The following is an 18549-nucleotide window of genomic DNA, read 5'->3' on the forward strand; positions in this document are numbered from 1 at the left end:
TCATTCTCCGTTCCTTATGTATGAACACCTATTCTCACACGGCCTTAAGCCTTTGCCTTTGGGGACAAGACTCTGACAACAAAGTTTGTCTTAGAAATGTGTTCCCTTAATGCAAAAAAGTTAAATTTAAAATTATACCATTGAATAATACAGGAAAAAAATGCCTCACGGAATTTGACTTGTTATCTCTTTTAAAATGGGGACCAAATGATGAAAAAAAGTCTGTCAAGATTTTTAATTTAATTGTTCAAGTGACATTGAAATTTAGAGGTAAACTTTAGTAACTCTTTGAAGTTTACCACATGGAGTTTACACTTAGCCAAAAAAAATTCTTGAAAAGAATCAGGTTAGGATCATTATCATTGATACGGTTTATAAAATTATTCAAAATAACTGAAAAATGTTTTTAACACATTTCAAACTGATTTTTTTAATGTTTATTTATTTTTGAGAGAGACAGAGACAGAGCATGAGTGGGGAAGGGGCAGAGAGAGAGGGAGACACAGAATCCGAAGCAGGCTCCAGGCTCTGAGCTGTCAGCACAGAGCCCAATGTGGGGCTTGAACTCATGAACCGTGAGACGAGGACCTGAACCAAAGTCAGACGCTTAACCAACTGAACCACCCAGGTGCCCCTCGAGCTGATTTTTTAAAAAAATAAACAGAATCTTTCGATGAGAGAGAAAAGGTGCATGCCTATGAAAATGACACGCCCTCAGAAGAAAGCCACATATTTTTCTAAGGATAAGTGTACTTGCTCCCCTCTCTTCCCGTTATGCCACCCTCTCTGAAAGGTTTCTCACAGTACAACCACACTCCTCTCTACCCGGTTGTTTTTCTGAATCTGGGGTAAAAGCAGAGTTTTAAAACCATATGCCTCAAACCTCATCTGGTCCTATCTCTGACCATTCCAGCCCTGACTTTGAAAATGACTTAATTTGTAGATGCAACAATTAGCATCACAAGCACCAAATGAGTTTCTGAAGCGTTTGAAATTTTTTTCATTGTCTGAGAAAACAGCAGCATCTGTATGTGGTGTAATTTGTATTTGCAGGACGTTGAGGCGAATACAGTCAGACTTAAAGAACATGACCAAGATGTCTTGGTGCTGGAGAAGGTCCCAGCAGGGAACAGGGCTTCTAATCAAGGAAACTCACAGCCTCAGCAAAAGTAGGTTTGCATCCAACACTGCAATTGCCAGACTATGATTAACCTTTTCACATGGTATCATCATTTCTACAATAGCATGCTCTCCTTTTTTGTGGAAGACGGCAGTGTGTGTGACTTTTTTTCTCTCTATTGACTAATCACACATCTTGTGGAGTATAATGTATCCATTTCTGGCACTGCATTGAGCTTGGTGCTGCCTGGAGTAATTCAGAGGATACTCTTCCCCTACGCTAAGGACACTCTCTGCATACAGTGTTCAACCGTGATAGCTTTGGAACAGAATGCGGCGAGAACAATGGAAACAGGAGTGCCAGGCCACACAGAGGATAGGTAGGCCCCGAGGTGATAAGAACCTTTGGTATTTGAATTTCACATGTAGGATTTCTTGAGAAGTGTTTTCATCTTGTTATCAGAATGAGCATCTTTGGCAGGAACCCAGACTTCAAATATAAGACCGTCTGTGGATTGCAGTCTAGAAGCATCCATCTGGCCTCATCTGTACTCAATACTGCTAACATCAAAAGGGTGTTCGCTTCTCACTTCTTAGGCTCCCAGGGTGTTTTGTTTTGTTTGTTTGTTTTGAGAGAGTGAGAGAGCAGGGAGGGGGAGAAGGAGAGGGAGAAAGAGAATCGTAAGCAGCCTCCATGCCCAGCACAGAGCCCAGAGCCCAACGCGAGGCTCGATCTCACGACTGTGAGATCACGATCTGAGCCACAATCAAGAGTCAAATGCTTAACTAACTGAGCCACCCAGGTGCCCTTTGGTTCTCTATTTAACTTGAGCCTCTTTCAGTATGCCTATATCCCATTCCATCTTTTGTTGCAACTTCTTTTTTCTTGTTGTTTATTTATTTTTTTTTTTGATGTTTATTCATTTTGGAGAGAGACAGAGATGGAGCATGAATAAGGGAGGGGCAGAGAGAGAGGGAGACACAGAATCCGAAGCAGACTCCAGGCTCTGAGCTGTCAGCACAGAGCCTGACGTGGGGCTTGAACCCACGAACTTCGAGATTATGACCTGAGCTGAAGTCAGACACTTAACCGCCTAAGCCACCCAGGCGTCCCTTTTGTTGCAACTTCTTACGTGAGGCTTTTTTCCATCAAATGTACCAACACTTGAATAGTAAGACAGGAGAACAAGGAAATGTAGCTTTAAGAAATTGTGAAAGATTGCAGAATCTTGTTTTTAAAATAAAGATTAATTTTCAATCTTAGAATAACAAAAACACCAATCCTGTAGCCAAAGAAGTGTCACCAAATAATCTGTTGATAAAGAATGCATCCCAAGTAATTTTCCTTTGTTTGCAACACAAATGGGGTGTTCCCTTTAATCAGGCCACTCACGGTAACTGATGAATTTTTATTGTTTAGACTCAAAGCCCAAAGCTCAGACATTTTCATCTGGATGAATCAACGTATTTTCAAAGAAGGTGGGAAGAAATAGAATATTATTGAGTAGCCATAATATAGTTTGCGTGTTGTATCTAATCCTGACTACACACTCCTTTTTACCGATGGAAAAAGCAGGCTCAGAGAAGCCAGCTACTTGCCCAGGATTACAAAGGTTGTAATGGTAAAGCTGGCAGCAATTGCAGCTGACAACTTCAATGCTTTTCTTCCTTCAGCCATGAAGCTTACTATGGCAATATACAGTACGTAAATACTGTATCCTCAACACTATCATGTAAACACTGCAAACCAATATATTTCAAAAGGGCTGACATGAAACAGACCGTATAAAAAACTGTTCTTTCACTTCCAAATCTGTAAACTGCCATCCAGAATTCTTCATGTTTTTTTTTTTTTTTCCACTGCTACCCATTCTTGAAAATGTTCTCTCATGAATGTTTTCAACAGTTATCCGCTCAGCCCATGGAAGACGAGAATGAAGATATTTTTAATGCGAAGGTTAGGTCCCTCCCCACTGATTTTCTTTAGTGTGCTTAAATATATCTGGAGCATTTTACAGTGTAGATCTGCATTCTTTAATAATGCCTCAGATGTCTCAGGAAAATTTTGCCACCTGAAAAAGTAAGCCTTGAAAATTCTCCTTAACCTTGAAACATTTGACCAAGAAGTCCCCCGGAGGCCCCGCTTCTTTCACCTCTTCATACCATGGGGGAATGATCAAAAGCGTTTGCTTGTTACAACATAGTCCATTCAGAGCGCCTTCCAAATATAGATTTTCTTATGAAATCAAACTAAAGGGAACAGAAGAGGAGAAGCCCATGTATTCAGTTTATTTTAGGCCTGGATCTGATTTCCGTTACATCTCCTTTTCTGTGTTCTGTAGACCGATCCAGATTTCTTATATAATTCAAAAACGTGTGCATGTTCACAGCGCACCCTTTAAGAAATATCCGTCAGCACAAAATAATGCGCTGGGCAAGATCAGCTCCCTGAAGAGGAAAAAGTCATTCTCTCGAGGGGTCTCTTTCCATGTCGGGCTTTCTCTTGCCAGACCAGAGTTAAAGGGGGCATGGCACCATGTAAGTGAATTTTGGCCTGATGTTCTGGATAACTTTGACAATATGCCAACAACGATGTCTGTGGGTAGACTTAAAATTCAGGAACAGGGGCGCCTGGGTGGCTCAGTCGGTTAAGCGTCCGACTTCAGCTCAGGTCGCGATCTCGCGTTCCGTGAGTTCGAGCCCCGCGTCGGGCTCTGGGCTGATGGCTCAGAGCCTGGAGCCTGCTTCCGATTCTGTGTCTCCCTCTCTCTCTGCCCCTCCCCCATTCGTGCTCTGTCTCTCTCTGTCTCAAAAATAAATAAAGGTTAAAAAAAAATTTTTTTTTTAAATTCAGGAACATATAGGGCCTCCATCTTTTCAGAAATCATCCCTTTTGAACTCAAAGAGGGTCATCACATTGGTGCCAATTGTAATGTTATTTTTCTTTTCTTTTTTTTTTTTTAAGTGTTTATTTATTTTTGAGAGAGAGAGGGAGACAGAGGCTCCAAAACGGGCTCTGCGCTGACAGCAGTGAGCCTGATGCAAGGATTGAACTCACAAACTGTGAGATCATGACCTGAGCCAAAGTTGGACGCTCAACCAACTGAGCCACCCAGTGCCCCATAATGTTATTTTTCTGATTAACTTTTCCCCTGAGAAATCCAGAACAGTTTTTCATGTATACATTTTAAATTTTCAAAGCTGCCTGACTGCCCAAGCCACTCAACTCTGAGTGTGATATTAAAACATCAATATCAAGACAGTGTTTCTCATGCTGAATAAACTATCTCAGGCTCTCAAACATTTACCATTTTGGTTATCTTCTGCTGTGTGGTTATGTGATTCTAATAGGAAAGAGAGAATTTAAAGGGACTGCTCCTGCTTTAGTTACTGCGTTGCTTTTTCCTTAGACTGTCAACCACCCAATTGCTCAGGTCCATCCTGTTTGCAGAAAGATAGTCTCTTTTAGGTTCTCCTCCCCTCCATCCTTTGTCGTTGTTGTTCTAGGTGCAGATAGAAGTGTCCTCATTTCCAGACTTGGCATTAGGAACAGATTTTTCTGTCACAGGCTTAAAAGCCCACAGCTTGGATAATGTAATCAATTTGGGCTTCTTTTTAACTTGGACTAGAATAGCTCCTTCACGAAATAAACTGAAAAAAGCCGTGCTGTCTGGGATTCAAGTCCCTCAGTTAAACAGAGGTCAAGCAGAGGGTGTCTGGCAGTGTCCAGCCTGAAACAAAGCAATAATATGGTGTTTCAGCCAAGCCCAGGGCTACAAATTCACAGATGGCTACATCTGGCCAGAAGCTCCCTGGCCCTTTCTCTTCAGAGTTCCGTGACCTAAGAATATCAACACCTGCACTGCCCTCTGTGGAGCTGAGGAGGGAGAGGATGGGCTAAGGCAGCCACAGCAGCTGTACCACTAGAGGGAGCCCTTGGTAGCAAAAGCAAGATCTCCTGGTGTCTGAGACTGACGAGGTGGGCAGAGATGTCGCTTCTCTCTAAGGAGGTGATAGGAAATCTGGTTTGCCCCCTCGGTCTTCATTCTTTGTGGCCAGACATAAATACTCTAGCTAAGGGATGTCCGAACCAAGAACACCAGAATGTTAAGCCAACCTGGCAGAGTTAAACTTCTGAGGAGGGAACACATTTCAAACTGAAATAAATACCCATCATGTAACCAGCCAGAAAGCTTACAGCCTGCTAGCAACGACTGCCCAGTGCCATGCCAAATACAAGTCACTGGTGTTCTGTGTAATGTATTTATCATCTTATTTAAATAAAACTTGTTTTCAGACACAAACAAGTTCCTTTTCAGAATGAGCTCCAGGTACCTAGACATACCCTCTGCCCCAAGCGTCTTGGGGCACAGACAGAGCCGGGCCACAAGACACACGCTTGTGCTCCGAAGCCAGACGAGGCTCACAGCAGAGATCTGGCACTTACTAACTCTGTGACCATAGGCCTGCTGCCTCGCCTTGCCCAGCAGATTCTCCATCTGCAGAATGAAGATAATATTTAACTAGCAGGAATAAGCAATGACGACATTGTTCAGTGCCCACCTAGCTGTTTGGGGCGTAGGAAATACTCAACAGATGCTGATGCCCTCTCCAGCCCGATTCCTTATTAATGTGGTCAATGCCACCCATCTTCCAGCTTGCCTAGTGAGTACTATCCAAGGATCAGGTATTTCAGGAATTATCGAATGAACTCAGCGGTTTTTTCCATTTAAGTGTACAAGGCCATTATCGATACACCCTCTCCTTTCCTCAAATAGCCATTGCCTATGAGAGGTAAAACCCTTGTCTTTTGCCTTATTTATTTTGAGAAAGGAGTGATATTTTTGAGGTTAAAATAGATCTTTTTTTTTCCTATTCCCCCTTTCTTCCTCTAGGCTCCAAAGTCAGGTTTCCTCAAAGATTTAACTCTTCAGCTTCTTTTTGGTCCTGAGTGCACACACACACTAGCATGCACACATAGAATAGTCTTAACTAATGGTCACCTTACCATCCGGGTAGAGTCCATTTGCTACTCATTCAATACCAGAGTTGTTTCACTCAGTCTCTGTTCTCACATGCATGGGGCTATATGTTGGATTGCTTCTTCTTTACTCCCTCAGGCAGGAGGTTAAGACCTTGAGGATTAATACATTAGAGATGTTCTTGGAATCTAAGCACACTTCCTCCAAGGTCTCAAACAGGCAAGGAAAGAGTGTTGGTGAGGAGACAAAGAAATCTGAGTCCTCCTGGAGCCGAATCATACCACTGCTTTCTGAACATTTGTTTTCATTGTTGTTTTTCTTCCCATCATTTTGCTTTATGTGAAATTCCAAGCAGAAAAGCAAAGTCTGAGTTTTAGCATAGGAGTGCCCAGATCACCTTAATGTATTTTGCCTGTGGTTTCATTCACTGCTTTGTTACCATCTTCGATATGACTTTGAAATAGCCCACATTCAGTTTAAAAAATAAATCCTGTCCTGTTGGTTGATGAAACCCACGGATGGATCTTCTGAAATAATGACTAGCACACCCTACCCCAAATAATATACATTTTACGTTGAAATAAATCTATGGATTTTCTAGTGTTGATTTATTTCCTATCCAGATGCTACTGGAGTTTGTTTGCTCAGTGGCGTTTGGGGTTTTGTTTTCCTTTCTCTTGTTTTATTCTTAGCTGTGTTTCCAAAGCACACACCAGTGTACAGTTGGGAGAGACAGAGCATTCCAGAAATAGGCAGGGGAATCCAATGTGGGACCGAGATTGTGCTACAAATAACCCATATATGGGTAACCTAGTTTACTGTCACTTGCCCTCGCCAGCTCCCCCTGCCTGACCCGAACTGCCCTGTGATTTACATGTTCCTTTCCATTCCCCTTGGAGCAAGGCTGAAGCTTCTCAGTTCCCAGCCTGCTAGAGCCGCTCTCCAAGTTTACTTCAGTTCCATGTAGGGAAAAAAGAATAACGTTTTAGTAACTACTTCAATTTGTGAAGGGTTTTTTCATCGTCTTCCTGTGTGGCTTTGGCAAGGTACATGGTCTCTCTTACCATAAGGAGAATGTGAGCCATAAGTTAAGTCACAATGGTTCTCTGGGACTCAAACAAGGAATAAGTAAACGAAAACAAAACAGAAGACACACAAAAAACTTAGATATGTGAAAAGTCATTCATTAATGATTTGCCCACTTTTGAAAAACTGATGATGTTTTTATTTCTTATCCAGGTATACTGTGATGTCAGGAACACCTGAAAAAATTTTAGAGCATTTTCTAGAAACAATACGCCTTGAGCCAGCTTTAAATGAAGCAACAGGTAAACACCGAGAACAGTTTTGTGTGTCCATTAAATCCATGCAGAGCACTGTAAAAACAAACAAACAAAAAAGATAACAACAACAACAAAAATCCTGAATTCATTCGCAGTATGTGTATCCAAACAGTTTTAGAGGAGAGTTATGTGTATTAACATTAGAAGAGCATTCCTGCGTGGCTGAGTCAGGGAACAATCTTTCGGACCCTCCTCTGCCTGCTCAAATTCTGTCTGTCCTTTGTAGATGGCTCAGTCTTATACATATTAAGAATAGACTTTCATAGACATCCATTAGTTAATAACTCAAATCCTATCTATTTCCATAAGGAATTTGAAGCTGTCTACCTAAAAGGCACAACCTTGTTCCAGCTGAGAGTTAAATGATTCTGTCTGTGGTTGTAGATTCTTAGGCTTGGACCCTGGGCTGCCCCCTGTTAGTCTCCCAGCACCTGTTAGTCTCCCAGGGCTGTCATAACAAAGTACCACAAACTAGATGGCTTAAACAATAGAAATTTATTGTCTGACAGTGCTGGAGACTACAAGTCCAAGATCAAGGTGACAGTACATTGGCTCCTTCTGAGAGCTGTGAGGGAGAGTCTGTTCCATGCCACTCTCCTAGCTTCTGGTGGTTTGCCAGCGATCCTTGGCATTCCTTGTTTCGTAGATGCATATTGAATTAGGGCCCACACTAATGACCTCCTCTTAACTACATCTGCAAAGACCCTATTTCCAAATAAGGTCACATTCTTAGGTATTGAGGGTTAGGACTTCAACCTGCCTTTTTGGGGGGACAAAATTCAACTCATAATACCACCTTACAGTGAAACAATCCTGTTGACTAAGACACAGAGATTCGAGGATGAATGAGATGAATCTCACCACTGAACCTGAGTGTTAAGAGTTATGATATCGTTCTCCATTTTGGTTACCATCTTGTACATGACTTTGGAACAACCCATATTCAAGTTTAAAAAAAAAAATCCTGTCTTACTGGCCTGTCTCAGAATAATAGGTTAATATTTTAAGCATATTAAGCCCAAAGAAGAACATTTATCACTAAAAGAAACTCAAAGATTTATCTCAAATATTTAGTAATAATTCAAAGCCCAGTTCCATCACTTTTGCAATATACTCAAGGTAAAGTCATCATTATTATTATATATCTCCTAAAAGTATTTTGCCACTGATTTACTTCTTATTTTATCTCTTCATTCCAGCTTCTAATTTTATAAATAGATTATCTGAGATTTACTTTCTCGTGTAGCAAATTAATTGGGGAGTAGTGGATATAAAAGCCAGGATCTCTGACTCTAGGGCACTCATTTTCTGTTCAATATCTGTTGAGTGTCTTATTGGGCAGAGACAAGGCTGGATGCTTTGAACTGGGCAAGGTGAAGAAAAAAGTCACCCTCCTGTCCTCAGGAAGTTTATAACCTGCTAGAGGACATAAAGGAATCTGCAAATAACTTGAACATAAGACAGAATGTGGCCAGTGCTTCAGGAGGAGACTAGCTGAGGGTACCTGAGGCAAAGTGTCATGGAGAATATATAGCCTTGAAGTGGCCCGGCAGGAAGGCTGGAGGTTAGTGACTAGAGACTGGGAACAAAGCCTTCCATACCGAAGGACATTAGTGCTGACCTAGAAATGGGCAAGGAGCATCAAGCGGTCTGGTTCTGCCAGACTATCATATACATAAGTAGGAGGAAGAGGGCAAGGTCTAAGAATAAGGTCTAAGATCTTAAAGAGTCTTAAATACAAAGATAAGCATTGGGGAATGGTCGAAGATGTCTGAGCAAGAAGAGTGTGATAAAACCTTTTTTTTTTTTTTTTTTGAGAAAGGAAACCCTCAATGGACCCATTAGATGGGGAATCCTTGCTTCTAGGGGGCATATCTAACCCCAAATAAACCACATTTCTAGAACCTGAGGTCAGGAAAAATATAACAGATCCCCCCCCCCATCCCCGATTAAGTATTTGCCCAGAATGTGTGATTACCTGGTACAAGAAACAGCATATTCTGTAAAGTAAATATTGACTGAAAAGGAGGATTCTGGTACATTAGAGACTATGGCATCTAAGGAAAGATCTGTAAGATCTTTACTACCCATGAAGAACAAATATATCCTTTCTTTTAAAGTCACCTCTAAGAGGGGTGGGGACTAGAGTATTGCTTTCTAAAAATTGAAGCCTAGAAATCAGTGCATTTTGTGGCTGGCATGTAGAATGTGATTCCTGACCCTTTCATTTTTGTTGTTAGAACTAGGTTAACATCAAAATTTAGTATCAAACTTCATTCTCTGCTGGCTTTTTGGATTCTTTCTCACAAGTATAATGTTCATGGCTTGGAGATAAAGAATAAATCAGTGTCTTTCTCATAATCAAAAATATGAATGTGTCATAGTCATCCTAAAAGTAATGCTAGTAGGCCCTTGAAACACAGATAAAGTAGAGGGAAAGACCTTGGCATTTATGGGTTTATAATACAGTGAGAAATGTCAGAGTTGACAGCAAAACTGGTTTTCACCATAGAAATAAACACTCCTGGGTCTGACAGTACATTCTCTCAATTTACCGAAACATCTATTTTCTACCTAAGACCTATTAGTTTCCTAAACTTTTTATTTCTGTGACCAGCATTAGTCATTGAGTGACTTGAGAAATTATTTTCTAGCAGGAAATGATTTTTTAAAATCAGTCGTCAAGAGTTCATGCCTATGAGTAGAGAACAAGAAAGCCACAGTAAAATATGGGTGCTGGGTTGTTACCTTGCTAGGTGACCAGCTCACCAACCTTGGAGTCCCCAACTCAAATCTCTGCTTTAGCAAAATTTAAACTCCCGTGCAGCCTAGTCCTTCTGAGAGCCTTATAAACAAGCATTACTCCCCTGTCCTCAGAGAATATCTAAAATGTCTAAAGGCGAGCCTAGATGTGAAACTTAGACAAGCCAGATTCCTTTTGTACTTAAGGGGAGAAGTCCCATGCAGCTAGTCTGGTGTCTGCTCTGCTTCCTCTCTGGGACTGAATAATAGGACTGAAATAGCTGGCAATGCCAACTGACAACCGCGGAGGATTACACTCATCACTTATATGTAAATGAGTATAATGGCATTATGTGACCTGATAGAGGTGTTAGCTGACGCTACAGTGGTGATCCTATTGTCATATGTAAATGTATCAAATCAACACGTCATATACCTTAAACTTACACAGCGTTACCTATCAATTATATCTCTTTTGTTAAAATATTATTTAAAACATAGACATTGGAAATCTAATGTATTCAGTTAAAATTTTCACATCTCTTACCATTTTCTATATGAAGAGTCTCACCAACCCCAGCCAGTATAGTTCGTTTCTTAATCAGAATCCACATAGCATCTCAGATAGCAAGTTTCAGCAAGCGTACTTCTAAACACCTGCCTTCCCCTGCTCTCCCAACAACGCTGGCTGGATGCTGCTGTCTTTGCAATGAGGAACCAGCACTGAATTCAAAATGAAGCTTCTCTTTGGGACTTACCTATTTCCCTACCCATCCCCCTGCTCACCTACTGACAAAATAGCTTCAAATATAGGACAGCCACCATCTAACTGTACTAGAGAGCTTTCATTTTGCTTCAGTTACTGCTCAGAGCGTTTATCTTGTCCTTTCTTTTCTTCTTTTGTTTCTCTCACCAACTTTCTGTTCTGATCACCTCCTTCTAGAAATCCGTTGCCTCCGATCTTTCATTGCTCCCTCTGGAAACTGGGTGATAAAGATACAAAGGAAAACGGATGTTGACAAAAGACATATGGTGTCACGTAGACAAAGAAATGACCGTGTCTTAATCCTGCATGCATGGATGCCCATGGGTGGCTCTTTAATTACATGTATTTTTTTATATATACATTGTGGCTAAGGTGACCAGTGCTGTTTGTAAAGGCAGTCTCTTTTAAAAAATTCTATACTTTTTGTTCACTCTCCTAAGAAATTGAGTTTTGACCTCAAGCCTGTCAACATTATTATTTTTTTTAAATAATTTTCTTAATGTTTATTTATTTTTGATAGACAGAGAGAGACAGAGCACAAGTGGGGGAGGGGCAGAGAGAGAGGGAGACACAGAATCTGAAGCAGACTCCAGGCTCTGAGCTGTCAGCACAGTGCCCGACGCAGGGGCTCAAACTCACAGACTGTGAGATCATGACTGAGCCAAAGTCGGACGCTTAACCGACTGAGCCACCCAGGTGCCCCAACATTATCTTTTATATGCAGCATCTCTATGTACAGTAAAACCACAATCCCCCAAGCCAATGTATAAGAACCATTGACATTGACCAAGAACAGATAAACAGACACTCTTGCTTTCCTAAGGATTTCTGCAAAAACCTAATTTCTTTTTCTGCTTTCCTTTTTTCCCCCTGCAGATTCCATTTTAAATGACTTTGTTATGATGCACTGTGTTTTCATGCCAAATACCCAGCTTTGCCCAGCCCTGGTGGCCCAATATCCTTTTGTTGTGAAAAACCTCTGTTCGCTTGAAGACACTGCACATGTATATGGTCATTATCTCATTTCATTCTCTGAAGGTAAGTCATGACCCAGGCAGGGTCATGTGTCCACCTTTGTCAAACTCTGAAATGCCCGCAGTTTTCCCCCACCGTAGGCTCCAGCCCTCTCTAGCATGGTTTTGTTGTGCCGTGTTTCAGGATTTCCTCCCCATTACCTGTGTAGGGGAATGTGAGCCGAGTTACCTCAGGAAGGTGATACATACCTGGGAGGTAACCTAAAGAAAGTTATGGAGAAGAGTGTTATTAGAGAGTATTAGTAGGGACAGTGCCTTAACCTTGGAGGCAGACTTTGTGCCTCTGCAGGATACCTGGCAGCATGGCCCGGGGCCTGCCTGTGTTCTTCCTCTAAGCGCCAGTATTAATCCTTTTGCACATAAATACAGGTTATCATCATGGGGTAGCTTTTCCTTCACATCTGTCCTAGTCCATGTTCTCCTCTAGATACAAAATGTATTCCTTCACTGTATTGTTATTACTACCACATTGTCTTAAGTCACACAAACCTTGGCATTCTGATGGCAGTTCCCCTAGGCAGCTTGAGCACTGAGTTTGTTTGGGGGCAGCTTTTTAATAGTCTGCTGAATTGACCATTTGGTACACGGTTTCTGGCACAGAGACAGCATTCAGAAAATTAAGTCGAACTTAAATAAAAATGGTGAATGCTATGGAGTTATACCCTCAACTTTGGGGGTCATGTGAAAGTATATTTTCCAACTCTACTTTCTTTTCAAAGGAACAAAAATTTAGACCCCAAAACACTTTGGCTTATTGAGTAGTTAAATATATTGAAGGAGGAATGGCTTTCTTTTTTCCGAGCAATCCAATCAATGTTGCATGTTTTTCTTTTTCAGAATTATAATTGCCCTACCTGATTCTCATTTCCTTGTTCACTCATAATTCTCTTTGAAGTCAACAGAATGTGTGAGGATGGGAGATTTGAGTTGAATGTGTTATTCAGAAGAAGCTGCAAGAGTGAGATTTGGGTGTTTATTTGCCTGGAAACTATCTTTCCAAGTAATGACAGCTTAATGAGACTTACATACATTATATATTCTTTCTGGCTTATATTTGGTTTTTTTCAAGTTAACACATTCAGGATCTGTCTGTGCTCTTTTAACAACATACATAATAATTGTTATGAGACCTTTGAGACTTTTTGGAAGAAAAAATAAAAACCACCATTGAATTCAGACTTATTTTTTCCCAAGAGTTAGCATGTTGGTAAGATTAAGGCAAACAAAATGCAAAGAAGAGCGAGACAGTATATGGGCCATGTCATATTATCTTTACAACTCAAAACCCCAAACACCAGTCTTCTATTTTTTTTTTGCAAATTCTTATTTCTTCATTTTTTAGCTTGTTCCCCTTTAGAGTTGATTGAGAACATTCATAGCACTGATCTCTGTTTTTAAAACAGAAGCTCCCAGAGTGAAAGTCCATACTATGTCCAGGTAGGGAGGTGTGTGGAAAAGGGTACTGGGTGGAGGAGAGGAAGTCACAGAAGTGAACAGTAGAATCAGGGGAGGCCTGTGATATCCAATCCTGATTCTTTTCTCTGTAGACGGAGGGAATCCAGGATGGCTGGGTGTCACCTAAACTACCTAGTGCCCTCAGATCACCTCTTTCACTCTTGGTCCTATGAGAACTTAGATTCTCTTCATTGTTCTATTTTGAATCAACTCTCTGTCAGGCTAATAGCATTGATCCATATTATACTACTTTGTCCTTATAGGAGTCGGTTGGGTTAATACTAGCTTTATTTTACAAATGAGAATTCCAGGACTCAAAAACAGTAGAGTGACATGCCCAAGGCAAGTGGCAGAGCCATGATTCATCGAGGCCTTAGGATTTCAAGCCTGAAGCGTGTCACTGTTTTTCTTCACAGATTATTTATTTAAGAGTTTATCCTTCAGGGGCACCTGGGTGGCTCAGTCAGTTAAGCATCCAACTCTTGATTTCCACTCAGGTTATGATCTCATGGTTCGTGGGATGGAGCCCCCATTGGGCTCTGCGCTGACAGCATGGAGCCTCCTTGAGATTCTCTCTCCCTCTCTCTCTGCCCCTCCCCTGCTCATGCACAGATATGCATGCACTCTCTCTCTCTATCTCAAAATAAGTAAATAAACTTTTTAAAAAAGTTTATCCTATGGAGTTTAACAACATTTCTTTACAATGTATTGCATGATACATGTTTATCTGTTTCAGGTGGCTCAAAGCAACGTAGATATAATTTGGGGAAGCCAAATAAATCAAGCATTCAATAGAACTTTTTGCAATCATGGAAGTTTCCTATTTCTGGGCTAGACCAGTATCTACTAGCCTTGAAATTAGCGACTATTACTGAGGAACTGAATTTATAATTTTACCTAATTTTCATTCATTTAAATTTAAATAGCTATATGTGGCTTATGGCTACCGTGTTGGACAGCATAAGTCTCGTCCTTAGATCTTGGGGACGAGAGCCTCAAATAAGAATTGCTGTTCTGTAACACCTAGGGAGGGCATCCTGGGGACACCAGGGGCTCACCGTGCTGCAGGCAAGCAAACAGAAAAGGCTTACTCCCTGAAGATCATGCAAGTGTTTCTATATTATGCTGAGGACTCGATTTTTAGTGCCCTTTTCCTCCGGGGACATGTTATATGGGCTTCTTATATAACCTATATTTTTTGGTCATTAGTAACATAAACCAATGGTGACTATCTTTTTTTTTTTTTTTTTAATGTTTATTTTTGAGAGACAGAGAGAGTGTGAGCAGGGGAGGAGCAGAAAGAGAGGGAGAACCAGGATCCAGACTAGGCTCCAGGCTCCAAGCTGTCAGCACAGAGCCCAATACAGGGCTTGGACCCACAAACTGCGAGATCATGACCTGAGGTGAAGCAGACCCTTAACCAACCAACCCACCCAGGTATCCCCCAATGGTGACTATCTTAAGGAATATAGGAATTCATCAGAGGAATATGGGGTAACTCAGAAAATAGAAGGAATCCTTGAGGAGCACCAGCTTTCAAAAGGGGCCTCAGAAGCAACAAGTAAAGACCCTGCTATTGGGGCAAATCTGCTGCAAGCATCCTAGGCCCTCACCTCATTCCCACATCCCAAGGAAGGAGGGTCTAGTGGCCTAGCTTGGGTAGCTGCTGACATACTGGCCAAAGGAAGGCAAAGCACTTTATAGGCAGTTCCCCAGAGATGGCCTGTAAAGAAAAACAGAGAGAGTGGAGAAATACGTGGCAAAACAGAGAAAACAACAAATACACATAAACTGCTTACTGCCTTGTGCACAAGTGACAGGAGAAATAATGTAAAACTGAGCAAGTGGGTTAACGCCCATATTGTTGACATGAGATAAGGGATAGCGAAATCCTTAACCCCGTTCCATTAAAGCACTCACATTCAAGTGAGTTGCTTTGGCTCAGTGTTTTCAAAGTACTTAATATCTGTGACTGTGCCTAGCAGCCCTGTGAAGAAGTCAGTATTTTCACTGCGCTTTTTCCAAATCAATAAACTAGGATAATGAAAAATTATGATTTGCTCAGAGAAAAGTAATTACTAGTACAGAAAAGATTTGAGCCCTGAGCCACTGACACCTATTTCTGTCCTTAATCCACATTGTATGTCACCTCCAATTTTGCTTTTAGCACAAAGGAAGATGGTAGAACTCTGTTTAACATTAATATTTCAGGCCTTTTATGTGCTAATGAGAGAAAATCTCTATTCATTAGCTATGCTTGGAACACGATTTCACCGGATGAATACAAGTGCTTTCTAATGAGTTTTTAAAATTATATTTGTTCAGTTTCTGTACTTTTCATCTTTAGTTTCTTTAATCTTTTTAAAATTTGCACTTAAAATTCAGTTCAATTTTCCACTGGTCTTTCAAAAGAAAAGTCAAGCCACCTATAACCCTATCAGGTATTCCTATTGTTAATATTTTGGTATGTATCCTTCCAGTCTTTTTTCTTTACATGTAGATACATATTTTTGAATATAACAATAGGATCTGACTGTAAGTAATTTTGTCTGCTTTGTCACTAGAAAATATTTTATGAATATCTTTCTCTGCCATCAACTACTTTTCCACACTATTTTCTAAATATAGATGTCTTATATAAGTGAGATCATGTTGTATATGCTTTTTTGTAATATGTTCTTTCTCATATATATACATATATATACGTATGTATATACATATATATGTAAGCATATATGTATATATGCTTTTTTGTAATATGTTCTTTCTCATATATATACATATATATACGTATATACGTGTGTGTATATATATATATATATATATATATATATTTATATATGAAACTATACCTTTTTTCAGTTAATTCCATAGATACTTATTAAACACAATATGTCATATAGTGCTGGGCAACAGAGTGACACAGATACATGAGAAAAACATGATATCATTTTTATTGATTCACAATATTAAATGATAGATATATCATAATTTATTTTATTAGTTTCCTCCTATTGTATATTTAGATTTTTTCCACATTTTTTGCCTATAACAAACACAAAAGGATGAATCAACATCCTCACAGCTAAATCTTTGCCCACTTATACAATCATTTACTTTAAAAGGCAAAGGCAAGGAATATGTAATATTTTAATGCTTTTGATATTTATTACTGCACTGTTCCCCTGTTGTCTAAATTTTGTGTTTTATGATTAAACTATCATATTTTTATTTGCACAAATGCATGCAGGCCTTCAGTTCAGTAAGTGATCACAACTAAGTTAATATTATTTTGAATTTTAATAACTACATCCTTGATTCGGAGCATTTTTTTAAATTTTTTATTTTTTTTTTAATGTTTACTTATTTTAGAGAGAGAGAGAGAGAGAGACAGAGCACAAGTGCAGGAGGGGCAGAGAGAGGGAGACACAGAATCCGAAGCAGACTCCAGGCTCTGAGCTGTCAGCACAGACCCCGACACGGGGCTCAAACTCACAAACCATGAGATCATGACCTGAGCTGAAGTTGGATGCTTAACCAATTGAGTCACCCAGGCGCCCCCTGATTTGGAGCATTTTTACATCATTTACTTTATCTTCCCAAAACCCAGCCCCCACTTGTGAGGCTTCAAAAGGACTGGTATGATACTTACTTCCTTTTACATGTAGGAGAAATCAAGGCACATGGAGTCAAGTGAGCCAGAATTCCACGTATACTGGCAAATATTTGGAGAAACTCTATGTGCCACTAATATAATTTTAGTTGCACTAGACATGTAGTTGCCATCAGGGTCGTCTCAGTGGGTTGACTGGCTTTGGCCGTGATTGGCTCTCCGATTGCATGTCCAAAGTAGACTGAGCCAATGAGAGTCAAAGAGAGGCTTCCTGAGGCTTCTCAGGAAAAAGTTTTCTCAGTATTTAAGAAAGAGAGCAGGAAGCCTGTAGCTCCAATTACCAGTGACCACCTTGCCTTCGTACAATGACGAGGGGGAAGAGTCCTATGACAAAGCTGACATGCATGGAGACTCAGGAAGAAAATGGGTCTGCGATGGCACCTTTGCACTGGTACCAATCCTGGAGCTAACCTACTGAAGATTCTTTATGTCAGCAAATACAGGTCTTTGTCATTCAGAACAGATTGTTACTACAGCTGAAAGAATCTTAAGTGATCAATGGCTTATATTTAAATTTATAAGAATGTAAATACAGCAATAATTTTGGTCAAATTTTTTTTCTTAGTATCCTAATTTCTTTTCGCTTAGTATTCAACACAAATTCTGTGCTTTGGGCATGGAAATAATTCATTTCATTTCTTGAGTTAAAGAGAAAAAATAGAATGCGGATTTGCCGCTAAGTTTCAGCTAAAACTACCTTCATATACCTCTGTGTATCTCTTACACAGAGACAAAGCAAACACAACACCTTCCTTTACTGAAAGGAAGGGCCTCCATCATTTATTTCTCCGTAAAACTGTCCTAGGATGTTCTCTTTATAAGTTCACTTGTATTCCCTAGGAGGAACTTTTATCAAAAATTGCTTTTCTTATTTTTTTAATGTTTATTTATTTTGAGACAGAGCATGAGTGGGAGAAGGGCAGAGAGAGAGGAAGACACAGATTCTGAGGCAGGCTCCAGGCTTTGAACTGTCAGCACAGACCCCAACTTGGGGCTCGAACTCATGAACTGTAAGATCATAACCTGAACCGAGGTTGGACACTCAACTGACTGAGCCACCCAGACGCCCCGAATTTGGGGTTTTTTTGTTGGCTATTTACAAAACAGTGTTGGGTTTTTATTATCTAGATTAAGCCAAGTTTTTAGGAATATTATTTAGATGTCTAAGGGAAGTTGTGAGCTTAAATTTTGTTGAAGCCAAGTTTTCCCATTGTAGTCCCCCAATTGGTTATGTGGGTGTTTAATCCATATGTTGCTACGAGAGCAATTTACTTCTGTAGGTATTCAACTTGAGACTTTTATTTTCAATAAAGTAGACTTGGTTTGATGATAATATGATGTGATCATGGTGCCCTCTTTCTGAGAAAAGGACCATATTATCAGATATTCTACAAAGTACTATATATGCATTTTCCTAGCCTCATATCAACACCAT

At 40.2% G+C, this 18549-nt stretch overlaps 1 protein-coding gene across 6 annotated transcripts in view; it reads left to right on the plus strand.

Annotated features, from left to right (window-relative positions):
* Positions 1–18549, plus strand: part of RAPGEF4 (Rap guanine nucleotide exchange factor 4) — a 291851-nt gene that overhangs the window by 229437 nt on the left and 43865 nt on the right. For 5 of the 6 annotated variants that reach the window (XM_042949147.1, XM_042949152.1, XM_042949149.1 and 2 more), the window contains 3 exons: positions 1054–1169; positions 7341–7429; positions 11829–11907. In XM_042949147.1, coding sequence (XP_042805081.1) covers positions 1054–1169; positions 7341–7429; positions 11829–11907 — 284 coding nt within the window. Of the gene's footprint in view, positions 1–1053; positions 1170–7340; positions 7430–11828; positions 11908–18549 lie in introns of those variants that run through there. The other variant, XR_006205530.1, reaches the window with a different exon arrangement.

This window comes from Panthera leo, chromosome C1, assembly GCF_018350215.1.
Source record: "Panthera leo isolate Ple1 chromosome C1, P.leo_Ple1_pat1.1, whole genome shotgun sequence".
Lineage (NCBI taxonomy): Eukaryota > Metazoa > Chordata > Mammalia > Carnivora > Felidae > Panthera > Panthera leo.